At 43.2% G+C, this 25,376-nt stretch overlaps 1 protein-coding gene across 2 annotated transcripts in view; it reads right to left on the reverse strand.

The window, feature by feature from the left end:
- Window positions 1-25,376, reverse strand: part of CACNA1G (calcium voltage-gated channel subunit alpha1 G) — a 1,194,479-nt gene that overhangs the window by 33,725 nt on the left and 1,135,378 nt on the right. For both annotated transcript variants that reach the window (XM_069200048.1, XM_069200049.1), the window contains one exon: window positions 15,614-15,803. In XM_069200048.1, the coding sequence (XP_069056149.1) occupies window positions 15,614-15,803 (190 nt within the window). The remainder of the gene's footprint in view (window positions 1-15,613; window positions 15,804-25,376) is intronic.

Consider the following 25,376-nt stretch of genomic DNA (forward strand, 5'->3'; position numbering starts at 1 on the left):
TTGTCAACACTTTACCTTAATACATCCAAGGTACCAAAACTTTTTGAGACAAATGACAGAATTGCATGTGATCCAGGATATATATTAGTAACTATGAATGTTAACAGCTTGTGTACAGGCATTGAACATCAAATAGGCTTCAAAGCAATTAGGTTCTTTCTTTTACTAAGTCAACTACAATCTTTAATCATTTTAGATCTATTAGACCTTGTGTTAACCAACAATTTATTTTTATACTAAATTTAATTGTTTCAACAAGAGAAAGGAACAGCAATGGGTTCCAGTTTTGCTCTTATGCAAACTTTGTAATTGACCTGTGTGAGAGGCAGCATGCCTAGACTGGAATATGGGAAGATACTAACAAATTGGTGGATTGGGGACATTACAACGTTGCTATTTTTGTCTTTTTGAAGGCAACAGTTGAAGACTTAAAAGCTTTTCATGACCATATGAATGCAAATAGATTCACCGTCACTTAAAATTTTGAAAAAAACAGAACCAAGATATGGTTTTTAGATTTGGCACTTTATGTAAATGATGGAACATTGGCATCTGGACAGTATAAAAAGCAGACTTCTACTAATGCTGTACTATGTGCTAGATCTGACCATCTGAGAAAACAGAATAACAATATTCCATCCAGAGATTATTTGAGAGCCAAGAGAGACGGTTTTCTTCAAATGTAATTTGAGAATCAGGCTGTGGTGATACCGAGAGCGTTTTGCAGAAGGGGTACAATGTCAGAACATTGGACCTGGCAAAAGAGTGAATGAGCAAAATTGATAGAACGTTTCTCCTTAAAGACAAGATAAACAATACTGATGAAAGAAATGTAAATCTTGATAAGTTAAATAGATTCTATCTCCACACATTGAAGATTCTGGACGTTCAAATAAAAATGAAAATAAAAATATATTAATTAATATCCAGTCTACAATTGCAATGCACTAATAGACATTTAAACTGAAGAAAAAAATCAATACTACCCACTTCATCAGATGTAAAGCTGCCAACCTATAGAAGGTCAAAATAGCAGTGTGTTGACCACTTGCACTGCTCCAGACATACAATCATTGGTCCTTCATCAGCCACTTATGGGAAGGGTAAATGTGGCATCCCCACTGATAAACCTGGCCAGGTTGGACTTTTCATTGTATCCAAGTGCTAAGAAGTCATTTGCAAAATCACACAGACAACATACCTGTAGGTCATTGGAAGTACTGATTTACAACTCCGTCCTGGACTCAGCTCCATCATCCTTATCTGCCTCCTCGTCACTCTCCATGTGTCCATCACCACCTACAGGTCCAGCAGCCACCTCCCCATCTGCCACCAATGGGATGTGGTGTCTGAGGGCCAGACTGTGGAGCATGCAGCTGGCAACAATTATTTTACACATCTTTTGGGGACTGTAGAGGAGGGAACTTCCTGAGACGTGGAGACATCTAAATCTTGCCTAAAGTGGGCCAAATGTCATTTCAATCACATACCTCATCCTACCGTGGGCCTCGTTGTAATGTGTCTCTGCATCGGAGGCAGGGTACCTCACTGGTGTCAACAGCCAGGGAAGATTAGGATATCCAGAGTATCCTGTGTGAATAGAGACAGGACCAGATACAGACACATGGAGGTTAGTGTTGACAGGTGCAACAACAGAGACACACATCCACACAGATACCTACCAATTAGCCAACCCTCTCTTGTTGTAAACGTGACATCATTTTTGGGATATTGCTGTTCATCATTATGTAGACGTCATGGACAGATCCCAGAAACTTGGCAGTCTCCTGGGAGATATACTGGTCCGCCAGTCACATCACCTGCAGGTTTTTAGAGAGTTTTTCTGGTTCTGATAGACCTGTTTGGTTGACACTTGGAGGAACCAAAGCAATATGGGTGCCATCAATAGCCCCCTATTACGTGAGGGATGTGTCCCAGCCCATAGAAGTCAGCCTTCACAGTGGCCAAATCTGCAGGTTGGGGATACCGGATGTAACTGTCCAGGTGCTTCTGGAAATCTGACTGTACATCCCACAATACAATGCTGAACATGGGCTGTGACATCCCTGCAGCCAAGCCCACTGTAAACTGGAAAGACCCTGTGGCAAAGAAGTGCAGCACCAACACTTGGCCTACGGGAGGGATGGCATTGGGATTGTGGATGGCAGGCAGTAGATTAGCCTCAAGCTAAGTACAAAGTTCCATGATGGTGACACCATTCAATCTGTAGGTCTACACAATGTGTCTTTCCTCCAAGGTGATGAGGTTGACTACCGGAAGAGGGAAATATTTTTTCATGTGATGTGCAGGTCAAACATGTTATCAGTTCAATGTATTGTGAAGCACACTAAACAATACAGACATGACTGCACGGGTGACAGATACTACATAGGGTATGTAGGAGTGTAACTAATTACATGCTTGCTGGCAAAATCTGGTCCTGTACATGGTATGTGTCTACCAATACATGTGTGATGGTGCAGGTCATGTGCACATATGTGTCCCGCATGGGAGATGCTTGTACATATGCTAGTGATATTGTTAGCAAAACAGTCAAAGGGCCAGCATGTAGGGGCATATTCACTTAATTTTACATACGTGTTTTATACCACATGTATGTGGCCTTGTATGACATACATACATGGGCCTGTGCACTAATCTGGACATTTCAGTGTCATGACACACTAACATTTCTCAGATAAACGCATTAACTTTACATTAAATGGCAGCCGCCAGACAGTTGGAAGTGATGCAATTCCGCCAACGTATGCCGTCATTGCTATAGGCAGTCGTAACCGCCGTGCAACTTCTCATTGGTTGAAATTGCTGCATATGGGATACTAGGGCTAATGATGATCATCGCCGGCGATGATGGTCCTGTACGTGGCAGTGTGACTGCCATTTTCTGCCAACTATCTCACTTGACTCCTGACACTCCTGCAAGCAAGACCTCCACTACGTGAGCTGCTGATTACTGTTTCTGGGAGCCATAATGCCACGTCTTGCAGGGGATAGGGCCCCAAGCCTTTACCCAGAAAGAATGGAGAAACTGGTGGAAGGGGTCCTTTCGCTGTATGTACAGCTGTATGGAGCACCAAAGGAACAGGTGAGCCCCATGCCATTGGTATTTGTGATAGAAGTGTGTTGCTGTGAGTGGCGGTGCCATACCAGCCATGGTGTGCACGCATTCTGGGGGCATGGATTTATGGAGTGTCATCCATTTGGATAGATGTGATTGGCGATGTGTGTGTGTGTGGTATATGTAGGCCACTGCTGTTGCTGTAGTGCCACTCCTAATCACATTCTCCTCCTGTCTGTGTCACCCATCCAGGTCAGCGCCCATCTGAAGATGGGGCTTTGGAGGACCATCGCCAAGTAAGTGCGGACCCTGGGGGTCCACAGCCAGTGGAACACCCTTTGCAGAAAGCAGTGGGAGAACCTGAGACATTGGGCCTGGAAGATTGCAGAGGCTCAGCTGGGGATGTCCTCCCAATGAGTGAGGAGTGTCCATCGCACCCTGACCTCCCTAGTGGCCCACATTTTGCCAGTGGCCTACCCTCAGGTGGATGGACACTTGAGGGCAGCACAGCAGCCACAAGGGGGTAAGCACTGACTGTAAACTGGCACCTGACAGGCCTTGAATGGGATTGGGTGGCTGCATACTGGCATACTGTGAATGTGTACACTGGAAGGTGCACAACGACATTATATATCAGTGACCCTGCCAGGGTAACCATGGAGTGAGTGTGACAAGGCAATGGTGCTAGTAAAGTACAATTCCAAACTTGAATTGGGTGGGCCTGTTTCGACAACCTATTCATTCTGTCTGACCAGCTCCAAACAATTCCATTATTGTATCAGAGTTGTCAATGCTATTCCATCTATTTAAGTCCCCTATTGCAACTGCGTTTGCCTGGGCATGGTACAGTAGCTGCCATTGACTGTATGTGGGTTTGGCTTAACATGTCCTCTATTAGAAGGGCCCCACTGGGACTGAAGTATTGGCCTGATAGCTGACTATGCAATCATGCCTCACTGACAGAGTTCAGGGATGTGTTGTGACACAACAATGAAATACTGCTAATGGCTCTAAGATCAGGGCTGACGGTACAGCAAGCGCAGCTCATTTAGATGTCAGTGTGTCGACTAGGCCTTACTAATGGAGTCTACTAGTTAAGATGATGGCCCAGGGACCTAACTGATGTGACAACTTAAGGACTCCATGTGAAATGTCATTTGTTCTAGGCATATCCTAGTAGTTCAGCAAAATCACAGCCTCCACATGTCCATATTCCTAGCTGTGTGCACATATGATGTAAACTAAGACTTACAGCTTTGCATGTGCAATAGGTCTTGGCAGACTTGGAGTGCATTGGCAATGGCATTCCCTGACATGAGATGTAAAGTGTGAAATGTGTATGTTCATATATGTAAATGAGAGTTAGGTTTTGACCATTTCCCTACCTCTTTTTTTCTCTTCCACACCGCTCTCCTTCTCTCCCTTTGTGTGCATCAGCATCATCTGGCGAAGAGGAAGGGGCACAGGCGAGTGGGAATGCGGCAGCCCATGGGACCCAAGAGGCTGGATCCAGCAAGGCCGAGGAACCCAGTGGGACGGAGCGCGAGGGGAGTGCCACTGGGGAGACCAGTTGGTAGAAATGGGACTTTGTTTGGCAGTCAGGTTACCCCATTTCCAAGCAAGGGCCCTACCTCTAGTCAGAGTAAAGGAGAATCACATTCAGTTACCCCCTTGGTAGCTTGGCATAAGCAAGCATGCAGGCTTAACTTCAGAAGCAATGTGTAAAGTATTTGTACCAACACACATGGTAATACAGTGAAACACAACAAAATGGACACCACACTAGTTTAGAAAAATAGATAATATTTTTCTAAATCAAACAAGACCAAACAACAAAAATCCAACATACACAAGTCAAGATATGAATTTTCAAAAAGAATAACAGTCTTAATCCTCAGAAAACAGTGAGAATGCTGTTAACAAAGTACCTGGTTAGCTTAAAAAATAAAGCCGCACGGGCACATGTGCATCGGAAAAGGGGAGCGATACGTTGGTTCCTTACTCGCAAGTGAGGCCATGCGTCATTTCCTTCTCCGGTTGGGTCAGCGCTGCGTTGATTTTCTCCCTCACAAGAGAGTGATGCGTTGATTTCCGGATGGGGCACCTTAGGTCTGCGCAGAGTGGGGTTGATTTGGACACCCAGGGATGATGCATGGAAAATCCGGTCGCACGCTATCAGAAAACCACGATGCGTGAGGTTTGCGGCATAATCATCCTCTGTGGGTGTTGCGTGTTGTTTCTACAGCTGCGATGTATCAATCTCCCAGCCGCAATGCAGGTGGAGCATCGATTTCAGCAGCCAAGCCGGCGGCACGTCATTTAACAGCCACGTGGCGGAAGGTGCATCAAAAATTTCCCCGCACGGCGTTTGGTGCGTGGATTTTCAGTTCTATTCTGCCAACTTCATCTTTCAAGGGGCCAGGGACTGAATAGGGAACCACTTGGCAGGGCAGGAGTCTCAGCAGAAAGTTCAGGTGCTGGCAGAGGAAGTCTTTGATGGCCCCGAAACGTCAACAACAGGAGGCAAGATCAGTTCAAGCCCTGGGAGAGTCTTCTCAAGCAGGAATGCACAACAAAGTACTGTCTTTGTCCCCTTTTACAGGCAGAAGCAGCAACTTCAGGATAGCCCAACAAAGCACAGTCACAGGCAGGGGCAGCACTTCTCCTCAGATCTTCAGCTCTTCTCCTTGGCAGAGGTTCCTCTTGAATCCAAAAATAATCTAATTTTCAGGGGTTTTGGGCCCACTTCTTATACCCCTTTCTGCCTTTGAAGTAGGCAAATTTCAAAGGAAAGTCTCTCTTGTTTGTAAGATTCTGCCTTGTCCAGGCCATGCCCCAGACACATACCAGGGGGTTGGAGACTGCATTTTGTGAGGGCAGGCACAGCTCTTTCAGGTGTGAGTAACTACTCCTCCCCTCCCAGCACAGATGGTTCATCAGGATATGCAGGCTACATCCCAGCTCCCTTTGTGACACTGTCTAGAGGAGAGGGGCAAACAGACCAACTGTCAAACTGACCCAGACAGGGAATCCACAAACAGGCAGACTCACAGAATGATTTAAGCAAGAAAATGCCCAATTTCTAAAAGTGGCATTTTCAAACACACAATCTAAAAACAACCTTTACCAAAAAATGTATTTTTAAATTGTGAGTTCAGAGACCCTAAACTCCAGATTTCGATCTGCTCCCAAAGGGAATCTACACTTTAACAATATTTAAAGGAAGCCCCCATGTTAACCTATGAGAGAGATAGGTCCTCCACAGTGAAAACCGAATTTGGCAGTATTTCACTGTTAGGACATATAAAACACATTGGTATATGTCCTACCTTAAACATACACTGCACCCTGCCCATGGGGCTACCTAGGGCCTACCTTAGGGATCCAAAGGGAAGGTTTAGGCCTGGCAAGTGAGTACACTTGCCAGGTCGAACTGACAGTTTAAAACTGCGCACACAGACACTGCAGTGGCAGGTCTGTGTCTTATGTTTACAGGGCTACTAGTGTGGGTGGCACAACCAGTGCTGCAGACTCACTATTGGCATTTGATTTACAGGCCCAGGGCACCTCCGGTGCACTTTACTAGGGACTTACTAATACATCAAATATGCCAATCATGGATAAACCAATCAACAATACTATTTACACAGAGAGCATATGCACTTTAGCACTGGTTAGCAGTGGTAAAGTGCCCAAAGAGGAGGAGGAAGCAAAATGTTTAGGGATGACCCTGCAAAAAGGGCCATTTCCAACACCGGTTTCTCAACATCATCGGATTTTTCCTCCTATGGACACTCCCTGGAGGTTGGGGACCACCGTTGCACCATCAGTGTCTGTCACCCCCCTTACTACCACCGCCCTCCCAGTAGCTCCCCACCCAGTTGACCGTGCCCGCTCACCCAAGAGGGTGGGCGTCTCTTTTGCTGCAGTCACCTCTGCCACTGCCCCAGTCAGCCCTGCTGCTCTTAGTGAGGAGGCTATTGACCTCCTGAAGTCCATCTCTGTGGGTCAGACCACCATCATGAATGTCCTCCAGGGCCTGGCAGCTCAGGTGCAGCAGAGCAATGCATTCCTGGAAGGCATTTATTGTGCTCTGGCTCTCCTGCAAAGATAATTTCTGGCTCTGGCCTCCTCCCTGATTGCAGCCAGTGTCCCTATGTATACCGTCCCCCGTCCACTTACCGCATCTCAATCCCAAACCACTCTTCCCACACCCATCCAGAGCACACTTTCTCGCACGCAGGCATCCACTCCTACATACACGGTTGCACATGACAAACACAAGCACCACAGGACCCACCACGGCATGAACCCAGACACCACATATCTGCATATATGGCAACACCCACTCCCTACACGGACTCCCCCACCATCCCCTCCAGCACAGCCACTACACCACTCAGACCTGCCAGTACATTAACACATTCCTTGGTCCACCCACTACTCCCAACTTACCCACAGACACCACACTAGCTGACCTGCAGATATCCACCCCAGTCACCATATCTGTACTCACCACAACCACCGACACCCCCACATGCAGCACATCCACCATCCCTGCAGGCACCACCCCAACACCCAGTCATCCATTCAGCATGGCCATTGCCAGCACCTCCTCCCTCCCTCCTCGTAAGACACCTAAATGCCCGCACTCACCCCCCGACATACACCCAGTACACACAAGAATTCCATGCATGCTCCTGCACCCAAGTCACACCCAATCACACATCTGACAACCATTCCACTCCCTTTACTCCAAAACGCTTTTCCCATGACCGTCCTTGTGTACCTAAAAATGTTTCTTTTTTTTTATTTACCCAAACCCTACCCCTATCCCACCCTGTTACTCCCCAAAGCACGCTGTGTCCCTGTCCAAGTCCAGCCATTCCACCTCCACTCCTTGTGTTTCCCATGCTCCTCCCCCTGAAAAGAATTCAACCCCCCCAAACTCAAAGCACCCCCTCCCAAGTCAAAGCCTAATGCCTCCCCAATCCAAACCCAAGGCACTCCCCAAAGCCAAACCCAAACCCAAGGACCCACCTCCGAAGCCCAAACCCCCCCAACTCCAACATCACTCCCTCACCCCTGAGGTGACTGCCTACCCCATTGTTGCCCCTGTCATGTGGAGGTATACCTTGCAGTCAGGAGTCAAGTTGGGGGAATAATATGTGCCATATTTGCGTTGTGCACAGACAATCATGGACTGGCCAATGACCCTATTGTTTGTATATTTTACATTTTGTTTCCAGATTTACAATATATCTTGCCCAGCGTTATGTTGGAGTCGATGGTGACATACTTGTCCTGCCTTTCCTTCATTTTGTCTGTATGGTGTTTGTGTGAATTGTTTGGGTGTGTTGGTTGTGCGAGCTGTGGTGGTTTGCATGTGTGTGTGTGTGTGGGTCAGATATTGGCCCAGTTGCAATTGATGTGGTTTTGTGTGTGTGTGTGTGTGTGTGATGATTATGTGAACCTAAGCATATGTGTGGCTATATTATGGATTGTACATGGTGTGTTGTGTTGTGGTGGTGTTGTGTGGATGTGGAATGTCTTTGTATGTATGTACTGCCATGTGTAGGTGTGCTGTGTCACGGGTTGGCAATGCATTTGTACAGTTGCAGTTGTGATGGTGTGTGACACTGTGGTTTTGTGTATGTGTGTGTTATCCTGTGGCGAGGTTGTGTGTGTGCGTGATGGCGTGTTTCAGATATGTGTGTGTTGTGCGTGGTGTTTGTATGGTGTTTGTGCATGTGTGTGTAATGGTGTGTGTTTGTTGGAGAGGGTTTGTGGGTGTTGGTGTGTGTGTTGGTCGCTAGCCGTCCCGTGTGTTGTATATACGTGTGTACTAATCCCTTTCCCTCGTCTGTGTGCTAGCTGTATGTACTTACGGTTGTTGTCCTCTTTGTCGTTGCTGGTTCGGAAGATGCGAGGCGATCAGGAGCAGCGGAAAGAATTCAAGTTCTGGTTCCATGGCGGCTCCGAACGTGTCTGTGTTCCTGACAGTGAGTGTTCCCTTTTTATGCTTCGTTTCCGCCAGGGTTTTGGTGGAGGTCCGACCACGCCATAAATCCTGGCGGTGTGCAACCACAAAATATGCTCACTGGTAACATGGTCCCTGCCGGACTGGAGATGTCTGCCACTGTCCGCTGTGTTCCATCCGCTCTGGCAGTGTATTGGCTGTGTCACATTGGGAACACAACCATGGTCATAATATGGCAGCCTTCTCCACCTGTCCTGCAGCGGTGTGACTGTCACCTCCACTGTGTCAGTCTCAGACCGTCAAACTCATAATGAGGCCCTACACATTTAAAAAAGCCCTTAAGACTATGAATTACATGATTGAATTGGGTTGCTTTCTTACTAGTCAAAACAGGTGAATATTTGTACCTGACATTTGTCAAAGTAATGACTTCATCCAGTTTAGTAAACAGAATCGGAATCTGCAGGAGGAGACCTAGTAAGGCATCTACATTCTAATAAGAAGGCCTGTGTGTGCTATCATCAAAAAGGTAAAAACAGATTGCTTATCACTTGATAAAGGAACAAGTCAAACATGTGCCAAAATGTTCACCTTTTTTGTAAATGATATTGACCCGCAAATTGTCCTGCTTCTTTGTCTCTCTCAGAAAATGTGTCCAAGTCCTAAACCATATGTGATATGTTGATGTTGCATCATCTTGTTGTTGTTAGGGGAACATAGTGAACAAGAGCAATATTTTCATATATGTTGGTCATGCACATCTTTGAAAGAGGTGCTCAGCTAGATTACAGATGCACCTGACACTGCTATCCTACTGAAACCTCTGGTAGTTATGTTTTGTCCTTCATCCTCTTCCGACTTATGTTTTCCACTGGACATTTGACCTCTTGAAACCATGAGGGACAGCCTTTAATGGCCTACAGCCCATGCATTGGCAGGAGAGGAATGAGTACAGTTTTCATGAATTGAACTGTGTGCAGCCTGGACTCTTGCTAACAAACTCATTTTGAATAAAGACATGTATTTCTATTTCATTAGCTATAATGCAAAATTTCTTAGCAGTGTAAATTCTGTGCGGCAAGAGCACGTGAAGCTTGGAGATATGTTGTCTTAAAAGGTTTAGTTTATTTCCACATTGATAAACGTACACTTGCACTTCACTAGTTGTAGGGCTCTAGTGGGAGAAGAAACTCTAGACAATTTATTTACATTAATCTGAAAGCATAACAGTGCTAGTGTGACTAGCTATTTAAGCATTATTAAAAAACCTCATCCCTTATTAACTGCTCATGATGCTGTCAGTATGCACAACTAATCGTATGGTGGTTTGCACAGCATGGTGAGAACCCCAAAGAAGAACAAATTCTCCAGAATTGGATTATTTATAGATTCACATGCTGGAGTCATTCCCTGTTGTCAAAGTGGGAGTTCCAAAGTATAATTACAAAGCAATACAGTACAATACACATAGGGGCATATTTATGAGCCCTTTGCACTGCTGTTGCATCACTTTTTGTGGCAACGCAAACTTTTAAATCATATCTACGAGGCCACGAAAAGCCACTCCGTATGGCTTTGAATGGCTTCATGGATATGGAGTAAGGCAAGACAGCACAAACTCTGCCTTAAGGAGGCATTCCATAGGTGTTGTGTTGGGTGTTCCCATGCAACATCCATAGATTTTGGCGCCTCCTCAGAATTACCAGACCTTGTAAACCTTAGGATGTGCCAAAATCTTACAGGTTGCCAGAGAAGGCGTATTGAGGAGAAATATCACTATTTTTCCTTGATTTTGCCTCTTTCTATGTGTGTCACATTCTGCAGCACACATAGAAAGAGGAAACAAGACTCCTCGGATTGTTTTTGTGCAGGAAGGTACCCCTTCTTGCACCAAAATATTCTTGCATGCAATGCAGACACCCTTGTACGATTGTGCAAGGGTACCTGCATTGGTGCTAGGCTGACGAAATGGTGCGAGCGCAGGGGAAAGGACAGGAATATGCCATATGCCATAGATACAGCACATTCCTGCCCTTTCAATTTGATGCAGGGCAGTGGAGTAAGGTGACTTGCTGCGCTGCTCTGCACCAAAATCCCATAAATATGGGCTTTAGACAATAATGGCTAGAAAACATTCACTTTAGTAACTTATCCACATTCATTTATTAAGAACCAAACCTCAGCCAATCGGGTAACAGCACCCTCTATAACACTTCCAACAGAGTCCTCATTCCCTCAGTTTTTCTACTGCACGTTGTGTGATGGGAATCTTCCCTGGGCTCTGCTCAGTTTATTACTAATTTTTTTTCTCATTATGGAGACTTATTCATTAGACAATTCTAACCTGCACCTGCCAAGATCGGACTATTCAGAATGTCAGAATCAACAATGAAAGGAATTTTCAAACCTTGTGGAATTTGTGGGAAGCAAATACTTCACTCAGAAAACCGACATAAGGAGTGTATTTACTAAATCCTTCACACACAACAAAGGAATGTAAAATATGCCCTACATTTTCTTCTAAAACTCTTAAAGATAGGACAGGGAGGCTTTGCATATGGCTCCAAAATTTAAAATCTAGGAGTCTTTGATTACTGAGGAGGATAGTGAGGACTTCTCAAAAATAGAAATAAGGTAATGAAAAAGATCACGTAATCTGAGGCCTTCAGAGTCACCAAAAAGGACATTAAAAAATGACCCATCATCGTTCTTTAAGAGAGCAAAGGGCATCCGGAGAGCGCTGTGACAGAAAGGAGAAAGTCTACTCAGAAAAAGTAAGATCCAAGCCTACCACTCCCTCCCCTAGTTTGGCTTTACCTTTAAAACAATCCTCTCTGGTGCTGTGAATGTTAACTGGTAAATCACTCGCAAAATTGTTGACAACAACGTCATCGACATAAACACCAACAACAATGTTGGCATTGAGACGGACAATGGTGATGTCAGCATCCACACATACAACAATAACTACGGTGACGATAATGACTTAGTCAATAACAGTGATGGTGACGATGGCCCGTCATTGAAGACACTGTCAACAATAGTAGCACTGTTGACGAAGAAACCATTGAGGGTGCTGTAGGTGACAGGAAGGTAGTCAGTGCTGATGATAAAGATTACAGTTGGATCGTCGAAGTCACCATCAACAAGAGAAAAAGTACAGTTGGACACTTTAGTTTCTCCTCTCCCTCAAATCCACTTACTGGATGAAGAGGATTTGGATGATGAAGGACCATTTGGAATGGCTCATAGTCCTTCCGAACTGAATGCTATCTATCAGGAGGAAGATGAAAGGAATACTATGATGATTATTATTCCGCAGGCCCACAACAAAATATTGAGAAACCTGCTCAATATATAGATCAGTTCCAACTTTCTTCTCACCATCAACTTCAAAAGGACATGGTTCAGGTGCCAATAACTTTAGTACAAGACCTCCAAGGTATCCTGCAAGATTATTACAGGAGGTTTGCAGAACCTATAAAGGCTGCATCTCCATCACAGTTAATGCACTGCCCCAATACCCTCACATACAACCCCCATTCCGCACACTTCATGTGCTTTACCTAAGCCTCTGACACCCCAAAAAAGCACCAACTTTGAACATTGCAGTGTCACCTACAGATGAGGCAGTTTCCTCAGATGAAGATGGAGCAGAAAGGGAAATCCACCACAATCAATCAACACCCAATGAGTGGGATGATTACCTAATTCCAGCACCATCTCCACCTGCCTGCACCACAACTGGTAGATTCTCCACCTGATGACTGGAGGATCTCATAATGTGATGGAAAGTGGCATGTGGACTATGCCCTACAGGCAATGAAAGCAGACATGGATAACGTAAGATCTTTATGTAGCTTGCAGATGAGAAAAATAACATTTTGAAAAGCAAGAGGGAGAGGGTTATTTTCATATAGAAGAGGATCACAAGCATACAGATCTCAGCCCTTTAAATCTGTCTTCATATCCTCAACAACAATTTATTTAGACAACCATCAACAGCAGCTTATAACAAACAAGCTCTGAGAAGAAAGAAAACTTCTTATGGAAGGGACACTGGTCGCAAATAGACGCAAGTTAATGGGGCTGGTTACACCCTCTATATTCCACCAAATAATTGGGCCAGAATCTCAAATTATGTACATCAAAGCAAACTGTTAAAATGAGGTAGGTGGGTTTTGGATTTAGTCACTACAGTCATACCTTGGAATCACTCAACGGCCACCAAATACTCCTCAGAAGCTACATCTTGTCAAATGGGAAATACTAATCATGCTCAGCAAAGGAAGGATAGAAAGAGTATGTTACTCTAAGAAAGGGATGGGTTTCAATTCCTGATTTTTGTTTTTAAACAAGGAAGAAAACAGGAGAATGGTGACCCATTTTAGATCTGCAGAACCAATATAAATACCTAAGAAAACAATCCTTTGGTGTGGTTACTCTTCAAGAAATTCTGCATCTTCTCATTCACTGGAATTACATGTCAACTTTGCATCTACAGTGTGGCTACTTTTTTATTCCCATTCACCCAAAACATAGCAGGTTCTTGAGATTTAGGGTGGGTGGCACTTATTACCAATTCAAGGTTCTCCCTTTTCAGTTGAAATCAGCTCCCGGTATTTTTACAAGACACTGTTCAACACCTTAGCTCTTACCATCGGTTAGCAGAAACCATCGATCAATCCTTCAATGAAAATAACATTCCTGGGATCAGTTCTGGATACATTTCAAGACAACGAATTCTTTTCACAAGAAAGAAGAATAAGACTCAAACTATTGGCACAAAAATTACTGAAAAGAAAGTCTGTTCTAGTTTGCCTATTCTAGTCACTTCTGGGAATGATGTACTCTGCTATTTCCGTCATGTTGTTTTGCTGCCTCTGAATGCAACCTTTAAAGAAAGAGTTATACAAACAATGGCTTCAGACTCAAGGATCATTCCACGATTAAATCCATATCACTCCAAACTTGACAGCGCCTTTACCTTGGTGAATGAAAGATGCCAATCTGTCGACAGGATTAACTTTCCTACCTCAAATACCCAAATTTGTTATTACCTCAGACGCTTCCCTAGAGAGATGGACCACTCACCTACGGGATTTATGAATGAGTGGGAAGTTGACTCTGTGCCAAATGAAACTGCATGTAAATTTATTAGCGCTAATGGCCATAACATTGAGTCTGCAGTCATTCCTACCCAAGATAAAACATTCATCAATATTGAGTCATACAGACAGCGCCACCAGTATGCATTATATAAACAAGCAAGGAGGCATAAGATATTTTGTTTTATCACAAGAAGTGTAAGAAATTTGGGAGTGGTTCTACAACAACAAACAACAACAGGGCAGAACATGTTTCAGGGGCAAGATAGAGGAAAATCGAAAATCAAAGTTTTGTCCAAGTTGGCACCCACAAAAGGAGGATTCGGAGAATGTGTTTCAGTCACATTATCAGGGATCTTTGCTTATGCTTTTCCTCCAATCCTGTTACTTCCAAGACTTCTCAGCAAAATGAAGCGGGAACCATGTTGAATAATTTTGATTTTCCCAAGATGGCCCAGAAAGCGTTGGTTCGCTAACCTACTACTCCTATCGGAGAAGGGTTGCATCCAGCTGAAACCTCTACCTACATTACTGAGAATGAACCACAACCATGTACTCCATCTGGACCCGACCTCCTTGACGTTGTTGGCCTGGCACCTGAATAGAATTAGTTTGTGAGCATGAACATTTCTCGAGATGACAGAGAAATTCTTGTGAAAGCCAGAGCTGATGCTACCAAAAGGATCTATGAGCTGAAATGGAAGCTTTTCCGTTTATGGAGCCAAAAATCGAAAATCCACTCTATATCAGCACCTCCGGAGCGGATTCTTCCCTATTTTATGATTTTTTGCAAAATCATGTTTAATCCACGCTTCAATTAAAGTGCACTTAGCTGCACTTTCAAGATTCAGAAGATTTAAGGTGATCAAATAATTTCTTAAAGGTCTTTATAAAGTCTTTCCTCTAATAAAGAAACCTCCTCTATCTTGGCAGCTGAATACAGTGCTTGCACAACTGCTGAAGGCTCCATTCCAACACATTCATAAAACAGATAGGACTTTTTTACTGCGGAAAATTGCACTTATATTGGCTCCGACATCAGCAAGAAGAGTTAGCGAGATACAAGCCTTCACAATCAATGAGCCGTTTATGTAGTTCAGGGATAATGGTATGGTTCTCAGACCCAGTCCTAAATGTATACCTAAAGTCCCATTTCATTTAAATGAAACCGGCACTAGCTGTAGGGCTTTAGTGGGAGAATAAATTGTATAAAATCCATATACATTAACCTGGAATCATTAGCATGACAGTGCTAGGGTGCTTAGTTATTTAAGCATCATTACAAATCCTCATCCCCTACTATCCTGAACTAAGGTCATGTTCGTAGGCTAGCTGTGCATTCTTTAAACTACTTCACTTGAGACCATGCCTAACTCTGCAGACATCACTTCCAAAACAACATGGCTCATAACACCAACATTGCTAAGGATATAAACAAATACACACCTGCTTGATCCTTGTAGGAGAACGATTTACTGAGCGTTTCGCAGCCGTTCCCGGGGCTAGAATCCAAAGTCTGAAGCATGTAGCTGTCATTTGGTAAAGAATGGGTTCGGCCTACAAACGGCTTTCTCACCGTCAACAAGTTTTTCTCTTCTGTTCCTCTTATATCATCCGAATTTGAAACAAGTTCAGCCTACAAAATGAAAACAGATACCTATTTGCAGAGAAATAATTAGAAACAAACTATCCACTGAAATTATATGGATGGTACGGGCATGAAAGTTACAACAGATAAAAAATAACTAAAATAAAATGAAAGTTGTGCAGAAAGATTAAATAGTAACTGAATCAAGCAGCCAAATGTTTTCACGTCATTGCACAAACCACAGTACACACAAAACAAACAGAGAAAACTAATTTCTGGCAGCCTTTACCATGAATATTTCATCACATGAGAAAAAAACAATAATGCGACAGTCATCATGCCTCAGGGACACACATTGCTGGGAATGTACCTGAAATTTCGATATTGTCGGCTATTAGTACAGCTTTCTATAAACAAAATCAGACGACAGTCTGACTGTGGTTGGTCAAGCGCACGTCTTCATGATAATGGATATTACATACCCTGTCGCTGGCCTACAAGTACTCCAAAAACGTCTTGTACACTCCATGTTGTTTGGTGCCTACATGACATGCTCCTCCTACTATTATTACGATCAGACACTACCCCAGTACACAGCACATCCAGGTTTGCCTCTGTTTAGTCAGTGAAGGGCTTGGGGATTGCTAATTTTGTGCTGTGCAGTGCACAATTCAAGGGTATGTCAATATGTTATGCTGGTTTGTATTTTTGAGCTAGTATTTCTGTTTCTTGTTTTTATGGAGATGTATATTCGGTAATCAAAATATTTACAAGGGATCTGTTTGTTTTGTATCTCCACTACAGCCTCCCAGTTAAAGATCTCCCTTAGAATGAAGATCCCCTGGTCCGTGGAAGGATACTGGTGAGAAAGGTGGCATTACTGCACTGCATGACTGGAGTAAGCTGAACATCCATTGTTGTCAGAGTCGTGGTTTTTGAGAAGTCTGAAAGTTATAATGATAAAGCAAGCAGGAGACGTCTAGACGTCTCATCCCAGGGTATGTTACACTGACATCAAGACATCTGCCTCTTAGTGTCAATGCCTCAATCCTGTTCAGGTAAAATGACTGCATTATCTTTCGGTAATAGTGGAGTCAATTCTCAAAATTGTACACAACACTTTACTCGGTTAAATTGCTGTACAGTTGAGTCACTCCGACTGGATTTGAAATGCAGCTCTTTGGGTCACCCATACTGCTAGAGGGATTCTACAACTGATGGGTAATTTCAGTTTTGTAGATAATAACTGAGGATTCACAGTTGCTGCAATAACTGAGAGAGGGGATATTGTTGACTGAGAAAGTGGGAATTCTTCCAGCCCTTAGAACACAGCCATGTTCCAAAGAGGCATATTCAATACACTTAAGCAAAGTCAACTTTTACAAAATGGGGGATCGGCTGAAGCAGACTCCACTAAAAGACAACGAGTCATTGTGATGTAAACTCCATATGTTATGTTATGTTAAAGCGTTCTTGATATAGCACAAACAACTCGCCCCCAGAAGGGCATTTTGACTCTGAGGTGGACAGAACAGATAGACGTGGACAGAACAGTTAGAGTGGCAGCTAATCAGAACAACCAGGTCTTGAGATATTTTTTGGAGCCAGAGAAATCCGTGCATGCATGAATGAACAAAGGAAGCCTGTTCCAATGGTAGGGGGCAAGATAATAAAATGCTCAGCCACCAAATGTTGATGTTCGGCTGCGTCGAGGGCATAAGAAAGGTTAATTTTTGGATCTTAGATTTCTGTCAGGGTGGTGGAGGATGAATCTATCCTGCAGCTATTTAGGGTCCTTGCCTGACAACGATTTTTACGTCAGACAGAGTAGGGATACATAATGTAGAGAACTCTACACCTGTATCGTAGGCAAATAAAAAAGCAATGGAAATATATAATTCTGTTTTTCAAGTGAGATAAAGCCTTTCAAAGTGCACGGGATACAAGAGCAGGTGTACCACAGACATTTTTTCCGTTCAGTGATAGCAGCGAGCCAGGCAAGGTTTTACATGTGGGAAGGCAGCATTTTAAAAAGTAAAAGGTTTACAAATCCGTGAAGCAAGGAGGCAAACAGGTGGGGCCGTGAGTAGAAAAGAGGGAAATGGAAAAGCCTTGTTAAAGGCACAGCCAATGCATCACGTCAGTTTTCACAACAAAGAGCAATGATGAAGAGCCCACAAAAAAGAAGGATAGCAGGAGGGGAGGTGTTTGCTAGATCATTGTTAAAAGTAATAGTGCTGCTGCATAATTCTTGGAAAATGTTATTGGTTTAAAGCTATGCCATGAAATGTAAATGACACTTGGGTTTAAAAACAGCATGAGAAATCGGTATGAGAATAGTGCACACAGAAGTTGGAGAGGTCCTAAGGACCAAAGAGGCACATATGAAGATCCGCTTTATGCAAGTGCAAGCAGAGAGGAAGTAAATGCATGCCTGTCCGCCTGATATTAGTGACGTGGATATGAATCTAACTATTTATCGAGTAAAGAAGTTAAATAACAAGGTGAGTGAGATATATTCGATTTTCAGCATTACTATTTCAAAAGAGGAAAGTGATGATAGAAAGATGAAAGGTCTGAATGACAACATAAACAACGAAAGAGGTATGACACGTGAAAGCTGGATTTTTTTTAGTAATAATTGTATTATATTTTATTGTATTGTATTAGGCACTTATAGAGTGCATAGCTACCTTAGGGCATCCCAGCACTATAGTGTACTGCACATTAGATAGCAGTGATGATGTTAAAGGCAATCAACAAGACTATGCATATAGCTAAGACTTAACCTGTTTGTGAAATGGTAATTTTATTTCAGGAGACAGCAAGGGAGCGGGCATAGAATTCCATAGCTTGGAAACATTGTACTGGAAAGATCGGCCACCTCTTCTCAATCTCTGGATCGGTGGAACCATAGCTAGGCAGCGGTTGGAAGAATGCAAGCATGTTTTAGGGATATGAGGAGTTATCAATGCATTCCAAATCATGTGACCTGTCTGGGTGAGTGATCTGCGAGCAGTGCATAAGAATTTAAATGTAATTCTTTGAACAACTGGCAGCCAGTCTACCAACTTTAGGGCTTGTCGGGAGGAGTGAAATTTGGACACGTTACGTAGAAGACAGGCAGCAGCATTCTGCACCACTTGTAATTTGTCAACTGTTGATTTGGGAGCGCCCAAATATAACACCTTTCCATAGTCCAGTTTTGCCAGAATGAGTGTTTGGACTGCTAGTCTTCTGGACAGGGACGGGAGAAGGTATAACATTTTCCTAAGAGCTTTCAACATTCCAAGCAGGTAGCAGCCACTTTTGTTGCTTGGGTGTTCATGGTCAAGCCTTTGTCCAGCCAAATGCCTAGACTTTTTACCTCCAGCTTTGGTTTTGGCAGGGCGCTTAAGCCATTAGGCCATCCCATGTTTACCATATTTAGAGAGGGGTCTCTGTTTTCTTCCCATTGAGTTTCAGAGCTGAACAGCTCATTCAATTAGCTACATTCGTAATGCAGGAGCCAAGAGAGGGAAGTCGAACGTCCTTTACATAGCTCACCGAAAAAATAAGTTGGGTATCGTCAGCATACAATACTAGCGAGATGCCATGTGCAAGGATGACCTCAGCCAAAGGGAGCATATAAACATTACAAAGGGTGGGGCTCAGCGAAGACCCCTGAGGGACCCCACAGTTGAGCGGCATGGGATCTGATCTAAAGTCACTTTTGAATACTTGGAACATTCTCTGATTGAGGAATGATTTAAGCCAGAGAAGAGCCAGTCCAGTCACTCCGACATTTTGGAGCCTCTCCAAGAGGATCTTATGCTTTACCGTGTCAAAGGCACTAAGGTCCAGGAGGATGATAGCAACCACACATCCTTGATCTAGAAGTCTTTTTGCTTCTACCATTGCTGCCAAAAGGGTAGTTTCTGTATCATGGCAAGGTCTAAATCCTGTTTGAGTAGGATGAAGTGAGCCATGTTCCTCAAGAAAATCCGGAAGCCATTTATTTACACATTTCTCAAGGCTTTTACTTTGCCCAGGCAAGAGTGAAATTGGCATATAATTCCTAGGCTCCAGCGAGTCCAGGTTGGGCTTTTTTCTTAGGGCTCTTATCATTGCTTGCTTTCAGGCAACCGGCACCATTCCCTTGGCCAAGGACAGATTAAGGACAGCTAAAAGAGAAGGTCCAATCACATCAACATTTTTGAATAAGACAGAAGGAGGTGCAGGATCAAGCAGTGAGCCTGACCTCAGTTTATTAAGGAGCGAAGAAAGCATTTCCAGAGTGATTTCTGGGAAGCCTGAAAGTATTGCCTTGTCATTTAACTGGGCCTTACTATGAACCTTTGTCTAAACCTGGGAGTGAGGAGTAAATATCTATCGTTTCCTTGAAAACCTTGGTGATATTATTACAAAGCAGGGTCGAGGGTGCTTGAATTGGAGAGTTACAGCCAGATTTTATAATCTGGAATATCTCAAAGCCGTCTGTATTTTACTATCATAGTATGCTACTTGAGTATTCAGGATTTCCCCGTGGTACTTCCTAACAGTTTCCCTATATTGCGTAGTTGTGCGGTTTCCCTATATTGCGTGGTAGCCATAATAACAATAAATATAAGTATCAACAAATAATATACTTAGTGATCTGTGTAACCTTTGAACCAGTTCTTTAGAGAACACACAAAGTGAGCAGGCTGAGGGTGAGAGCTGGGAAGGTTAAATGGTTAAGGAATTGGTTCAGGTATATGCAGCACAGAGTGCTTATAAAATGTCAACAGAAACACCACTGAAAACAGTTCTCGATGTGTTCATAGGATCTGACTGGAGGAGTCATAGGACATGTGTGACAGAGCCGAGGAACTGGTAGTAAGCACATACTTGTAGATTGCACAGATTCATTTTGAAGCTGTGATTTCTATGAGGCATTGGAAAAACGAGATGATGTTTCAACAAGATGAAGGAATGTTCTATAAGGTGGCATGACAGATGAAATTCATTTGAAGCCATGTAAAGACAGTCACGAAGGGCACATACATTGTGAAGTCATGAGGTAGTAACTAGATTTTAATGTCTAGGCTTCATCCAGAGCTCTGTGTCTATTTCTGGAAGCAATCTCTTTAGTGAGACAGTCGTTGGAGAAAGTTGTGAGACTGGGAAGGGAATGGCATAAAGCTAAAGTTTAGTAAGGAGCAACTCAAGAATCGAAACATAAGTGAGATGAGAGCAAGCAAAAGGGATATGACTGAAACATTCAGAGGCCTGAAGAAAATAAAAACGCAACAGAGACTGTCTTTCCTTTTATTCAAAAATAGTCCTAGAAGTTGTGTCTGGACGAAGAGCGATCTTGGAATAAAACCTAGAACATTATTTTCAGAAATAGGATGAAACAGGCTCCAACAGAAGTGATTGTGACAAAAACAAGAAAAAGCTATAAAAGCCTTGAGACACACAGGCCTGTGGCTTCATTAGGGCTAATTGATGGTTAGACTATGGACTGTACAATGTCTGCTCAGGCAAGTATATGGGCAGTCTGGATGAGATTGAAAGATTTGGTACAAGTGAGGGATTGTGGTGTTTGTCGCCCCCTCCAGAAGATTAAAAGACTTGACGTTTGGTTGAATGCTGCACTTGTGACATATAATAATGCTTAGATTACATTGGATAATCCCCAGTTCTTTCCTTCCACTCTTCCTCGTACTGTTCCTGCCCCCATTAGACTTTCTGCACAGCCCCTGGCTTTGCAGTTCTTTCTCTTCATCCTTATTGAGCATCTACGCGCCTGCTAGAGTCCATAAATAGGAAAAAGACCCATGTCACATCCTAACATACACACCAATCAACGACCCACCTCCGTTAGCCCTCACACTAGGTGGGAAGCCACTGACTGGTACGAGGAGACCAGAGAGAGTAATGGAGATTACTCCATGGAATCGAAGCCTTAACTCTTTAGCCTTATTATTGCTATTATTTCTTACCTAAATGAGGATATGCCCAAGCCAAAAGAATGAAGGAGGATTAACGAAAAACAAAAACACCACACAAGAAACCATATGCAACATCATGTTTACCAGAAGTACACAACACTCATGCAAATGCAACAGGCCTCATACGCCAGCGGCATCAACAACAAACCCCTCCGCGTAGCCAATACAGAAATATCAGAAACCACTACGCAGCAGTGAACTAGGTAATTAGAATATGAGTTTCTTGTGGCATCCCTCAACATATCCAGAAAAAGCAACCCAGAGGCCGAAGCCCGTGAGGCAGAAAACCCAAACAAAAGGATGGCTGGGAACCTTAATGACAATGGCAGCTCGATCTATAGAGTTCAAGGTCTTGCTACTAACAATAATTGTGCACGGTTTCAGCTTATGCTTACTAATAGCGAATGTGGCAATCAGAGAGCCACATCTCTGAAACTCAGCAGTGTATTACAGATAAAGTAACACTACTGTGTAAACATCCATAAAGGAACACTATCCTCACCGCTAGGAATGACCACATTTTGGTCTAAAATCAAAGAGGACAAAACTTTAATAAAAAAACAAGCATTAGCACACAATATCTACCAATCTGGGAGGGCTCAAACAAAGGAGGTATATGTGCAAAAGATGTGAGATCACTCTGAAGCCTTATGGAAGTGATCACAAACATAAAGAAGAACCTTAAAACAGAGAAGATGAAAGGGAATGTCTTAACTGCAGAAGCCCGCAAAAAGTCTTAGCATGAGCAGCAGAAGGAAGAAATAAAAAAAAGCCTCCTGTGGACAGTTGAGCAAGAAGAAACCATTAAACTGGTGAATAATAAAGCTTCAATCTCATCTAAATCATCTCAAGGACAAATATTAGCCAACTGAGCCTTAAACATGGAAAACAGCCAGCTCCAACTGGAATCCATCCTACAATGAAACAAGTATTTATTGGGAAGGGCAGGAAATAGTTTGCAGGAGCATGAGAAGGCAACAAGAGTGGAAACATATGCAGTTATGGCTACACACTCTTCTGTGAAAAGCCTGCAGGAAGGTTGAAAAGCCTCTAAGAGATCCCTTACCCTGGAGACCTAACCTTTCAGTCTCCAACCGGTGAGCAAGTCCAGCAAGTGTGGAAACCACATCCTCCAATCCCCTCCAAAGCACCACCAGCAGAACATCCACCAACTCCTTGTGCATTTTGGACATAACATTCATCAAATAAGGTAAAGGAGTAAAGGCCTGCAGAAAACGTCGACCCATAAGAGCAACTGGCCATTCATACCAGAGGCCATGCAGTTGAGAAATGATGCGGAACAACTCATTTGCCCCCAGAGGTGACTAGAGCCAGGTAGCCAGTTCAGCAACTCTGAGAAAGAACCTGAAAGATAAACTTGGAAATGCAGAAATGGGAGTTCCTAAACATCTGACTCACATGGACCACTCTTGTGTTCACCTCTCCCTTGGTATGCCCTGCCAGAAGTTCCAAGTCAACTCTGTGGTCACAGTGCCAGGGCCGTAGATCTCACCCCTTTGTATGTTGATATAGTCCCTGGAAACAGTGTTGTCTGTCTGTGTCACATCATCCAAGGTGTGGAGAAGCACAGAGAAAGCGTGTAGCCCCCCTCTCCCCACAATTGGACAAATGACCACCTACCCTCAGAATCCAGAAAACCTGACCAGAAGCCATCCATTGTCAATACCAGAGGTAAAACTGGTTCCAACTACACACCGTAGACAAAACTGTGTATGTGACTCAAATACTGCCTTTAGCCACCCCTATGTGGGAGACAGAGCACACACATCCTCCCTTGAAGAGAAACAGCCACTTTTCTGGAAGTGTGAAAGAGGCAGTGGGATTGAGATCATGATACAAATAGGAAGCAATACCTTCTCCTCCAGGCTTCCATCAATTTTGCAACAAGACTTCAGCATGGCAAAGCAGTAATAAAATGCAGGTGTAGTTTGAGCACATAAACTTACCTGGCTGATTAGGGTCTGATAAAGGCTTGTGCTATTGCAGTGGCCTACACTGCCAACCCAGAAATGCAACCAGGCGCAACCTTGATCAATCAGGGAGCCACCTGATTTGCAGATGATGGTGGAGCTACAACAATTTTTCTTAGCCCTCGAAACAAAACCCCACCACCTCTCCCGGCACCATCCACGCACCTAGAGAGATTAGCATGCCATTGCAATGGGCCCACTTGCCAAGACATAGTCGCAGCGCTGTAACTATGACTCTATCAGGAGGAGCCCACTGTCCAATGGACAAACAAAAGAACAAGATGTGAAGTGGTCAACTCTAAAAAAAATCAATATAAAGAACTCAAAAGCCAGAGGCATTGAAAAATGTGATGGACGCAAAATGCCTTACTTAGGCGAGGAGTGTATGAGGGAAGAGGGAGACAGAGGTAGTTCTGGGTTTGTGATTTCACTATGGAGTTTCTTACTAACGGTATTTAGTTTATTGTTTTTAATAAACCATGAATTATAATGTTATATTTATCTCTCCTTCGCAAAATCTAAGTCTGCTGTAATGTGCCCACATTCATTCAGTACAATAGATCTAATAGTGGGAAGGCATTTGTGGTCTTTGTGTCAACACCAAATTTGGAATTATTATGGTCGTATAAGATACAGTTGCTATTATCTCTTAAGCAAAATGCCATGAAGCATGATGGGAAATATAATTACAGTTTAAGAAAAGCAGACCTAAACATATTGTCAATAAGACAGTAGCTTATCATGATGGCGAAAAACATCAAACATCCAAATGGACTATAACAATGAAAACAGCATGTCCACAGGTAGCAACGGATGTGGTGATGGCTGAGAGATTAGTGACACCAATATGACCATAGTACAGCAAACAGCGGTGACTGATTTCTATACAGCAACTAGAACATTGTGTAGGCTAAACAGAGGCCAGAATTAAATCAGGGCTCAAAATACTGACATAGCTCTCTAGAGGAAGGCATTTCTCACGAAATCTAACAAATATTTTATTATTTATCTTTAAAGTAATTTAAGACGATGTAATCTAAGCTTGTTTGAAATACACTAAAGCAAAATGTATTAATTCAGAAGAGTTTTTTTTTATAATGCCTCCCTAGTAAACCCAGAGGATAAGCTGCTAACTTGCTTTCTTACAGGTAATTTAAATATGTCTTCTGTTACATTAAAGAAAATGTTCGGCTTTTGAAGAATTACTTTCAGTTCTTATTGTCTGTTGTCACAAAACAGAATCAATACAGGTTTAATGAGCACTCTATATAGTATTATCACGAACTAATTTGCCACCGCCCTAATTATTCATGCCAAGGCAAAAGTGAGGATGTATACCAAGGCTGAATTGTAACTGTCACAGTGCTGCTAATGCCCTCTTGAGTTAATGTTCATTATGAACATGCAGGCTGAATGCTGCAGGTGTTTAGAAAATGTCTTCAGTGCCTTGGTTTTCAAAAACATACACTGTGTGCTGTTTACTTGTATAATAACTAAGTATTGCCATTTGACAAGAAGTGTGGTGTGATCGCATAATGAGTACCATGAGAGGAGCTAAGCAGTAACAGCAAAAGCGGTAAGAGCCACATTCTCTAGTATTGAATCTTTCATACATTCACATGCATGAATCTTCCGGTCATCATGGTGGGAGTTGC

Source organism: Pleurodeles waltl, chromosome 7 (assembly GCF_031143425.1).
Source record: "Pleurodeles waltl isolate 20211129_DDA chromosome 7, aPleWal1.hap1.20221129, whole genome shotgun sequence".
Classification (NCBI taxonomy): domain Eukaryota; kingdom Metazoa; phylum Chordata; class Amphibia; order Caudata; family Salamandridae; genus Pleurodeles; species Pleurodeles waltl.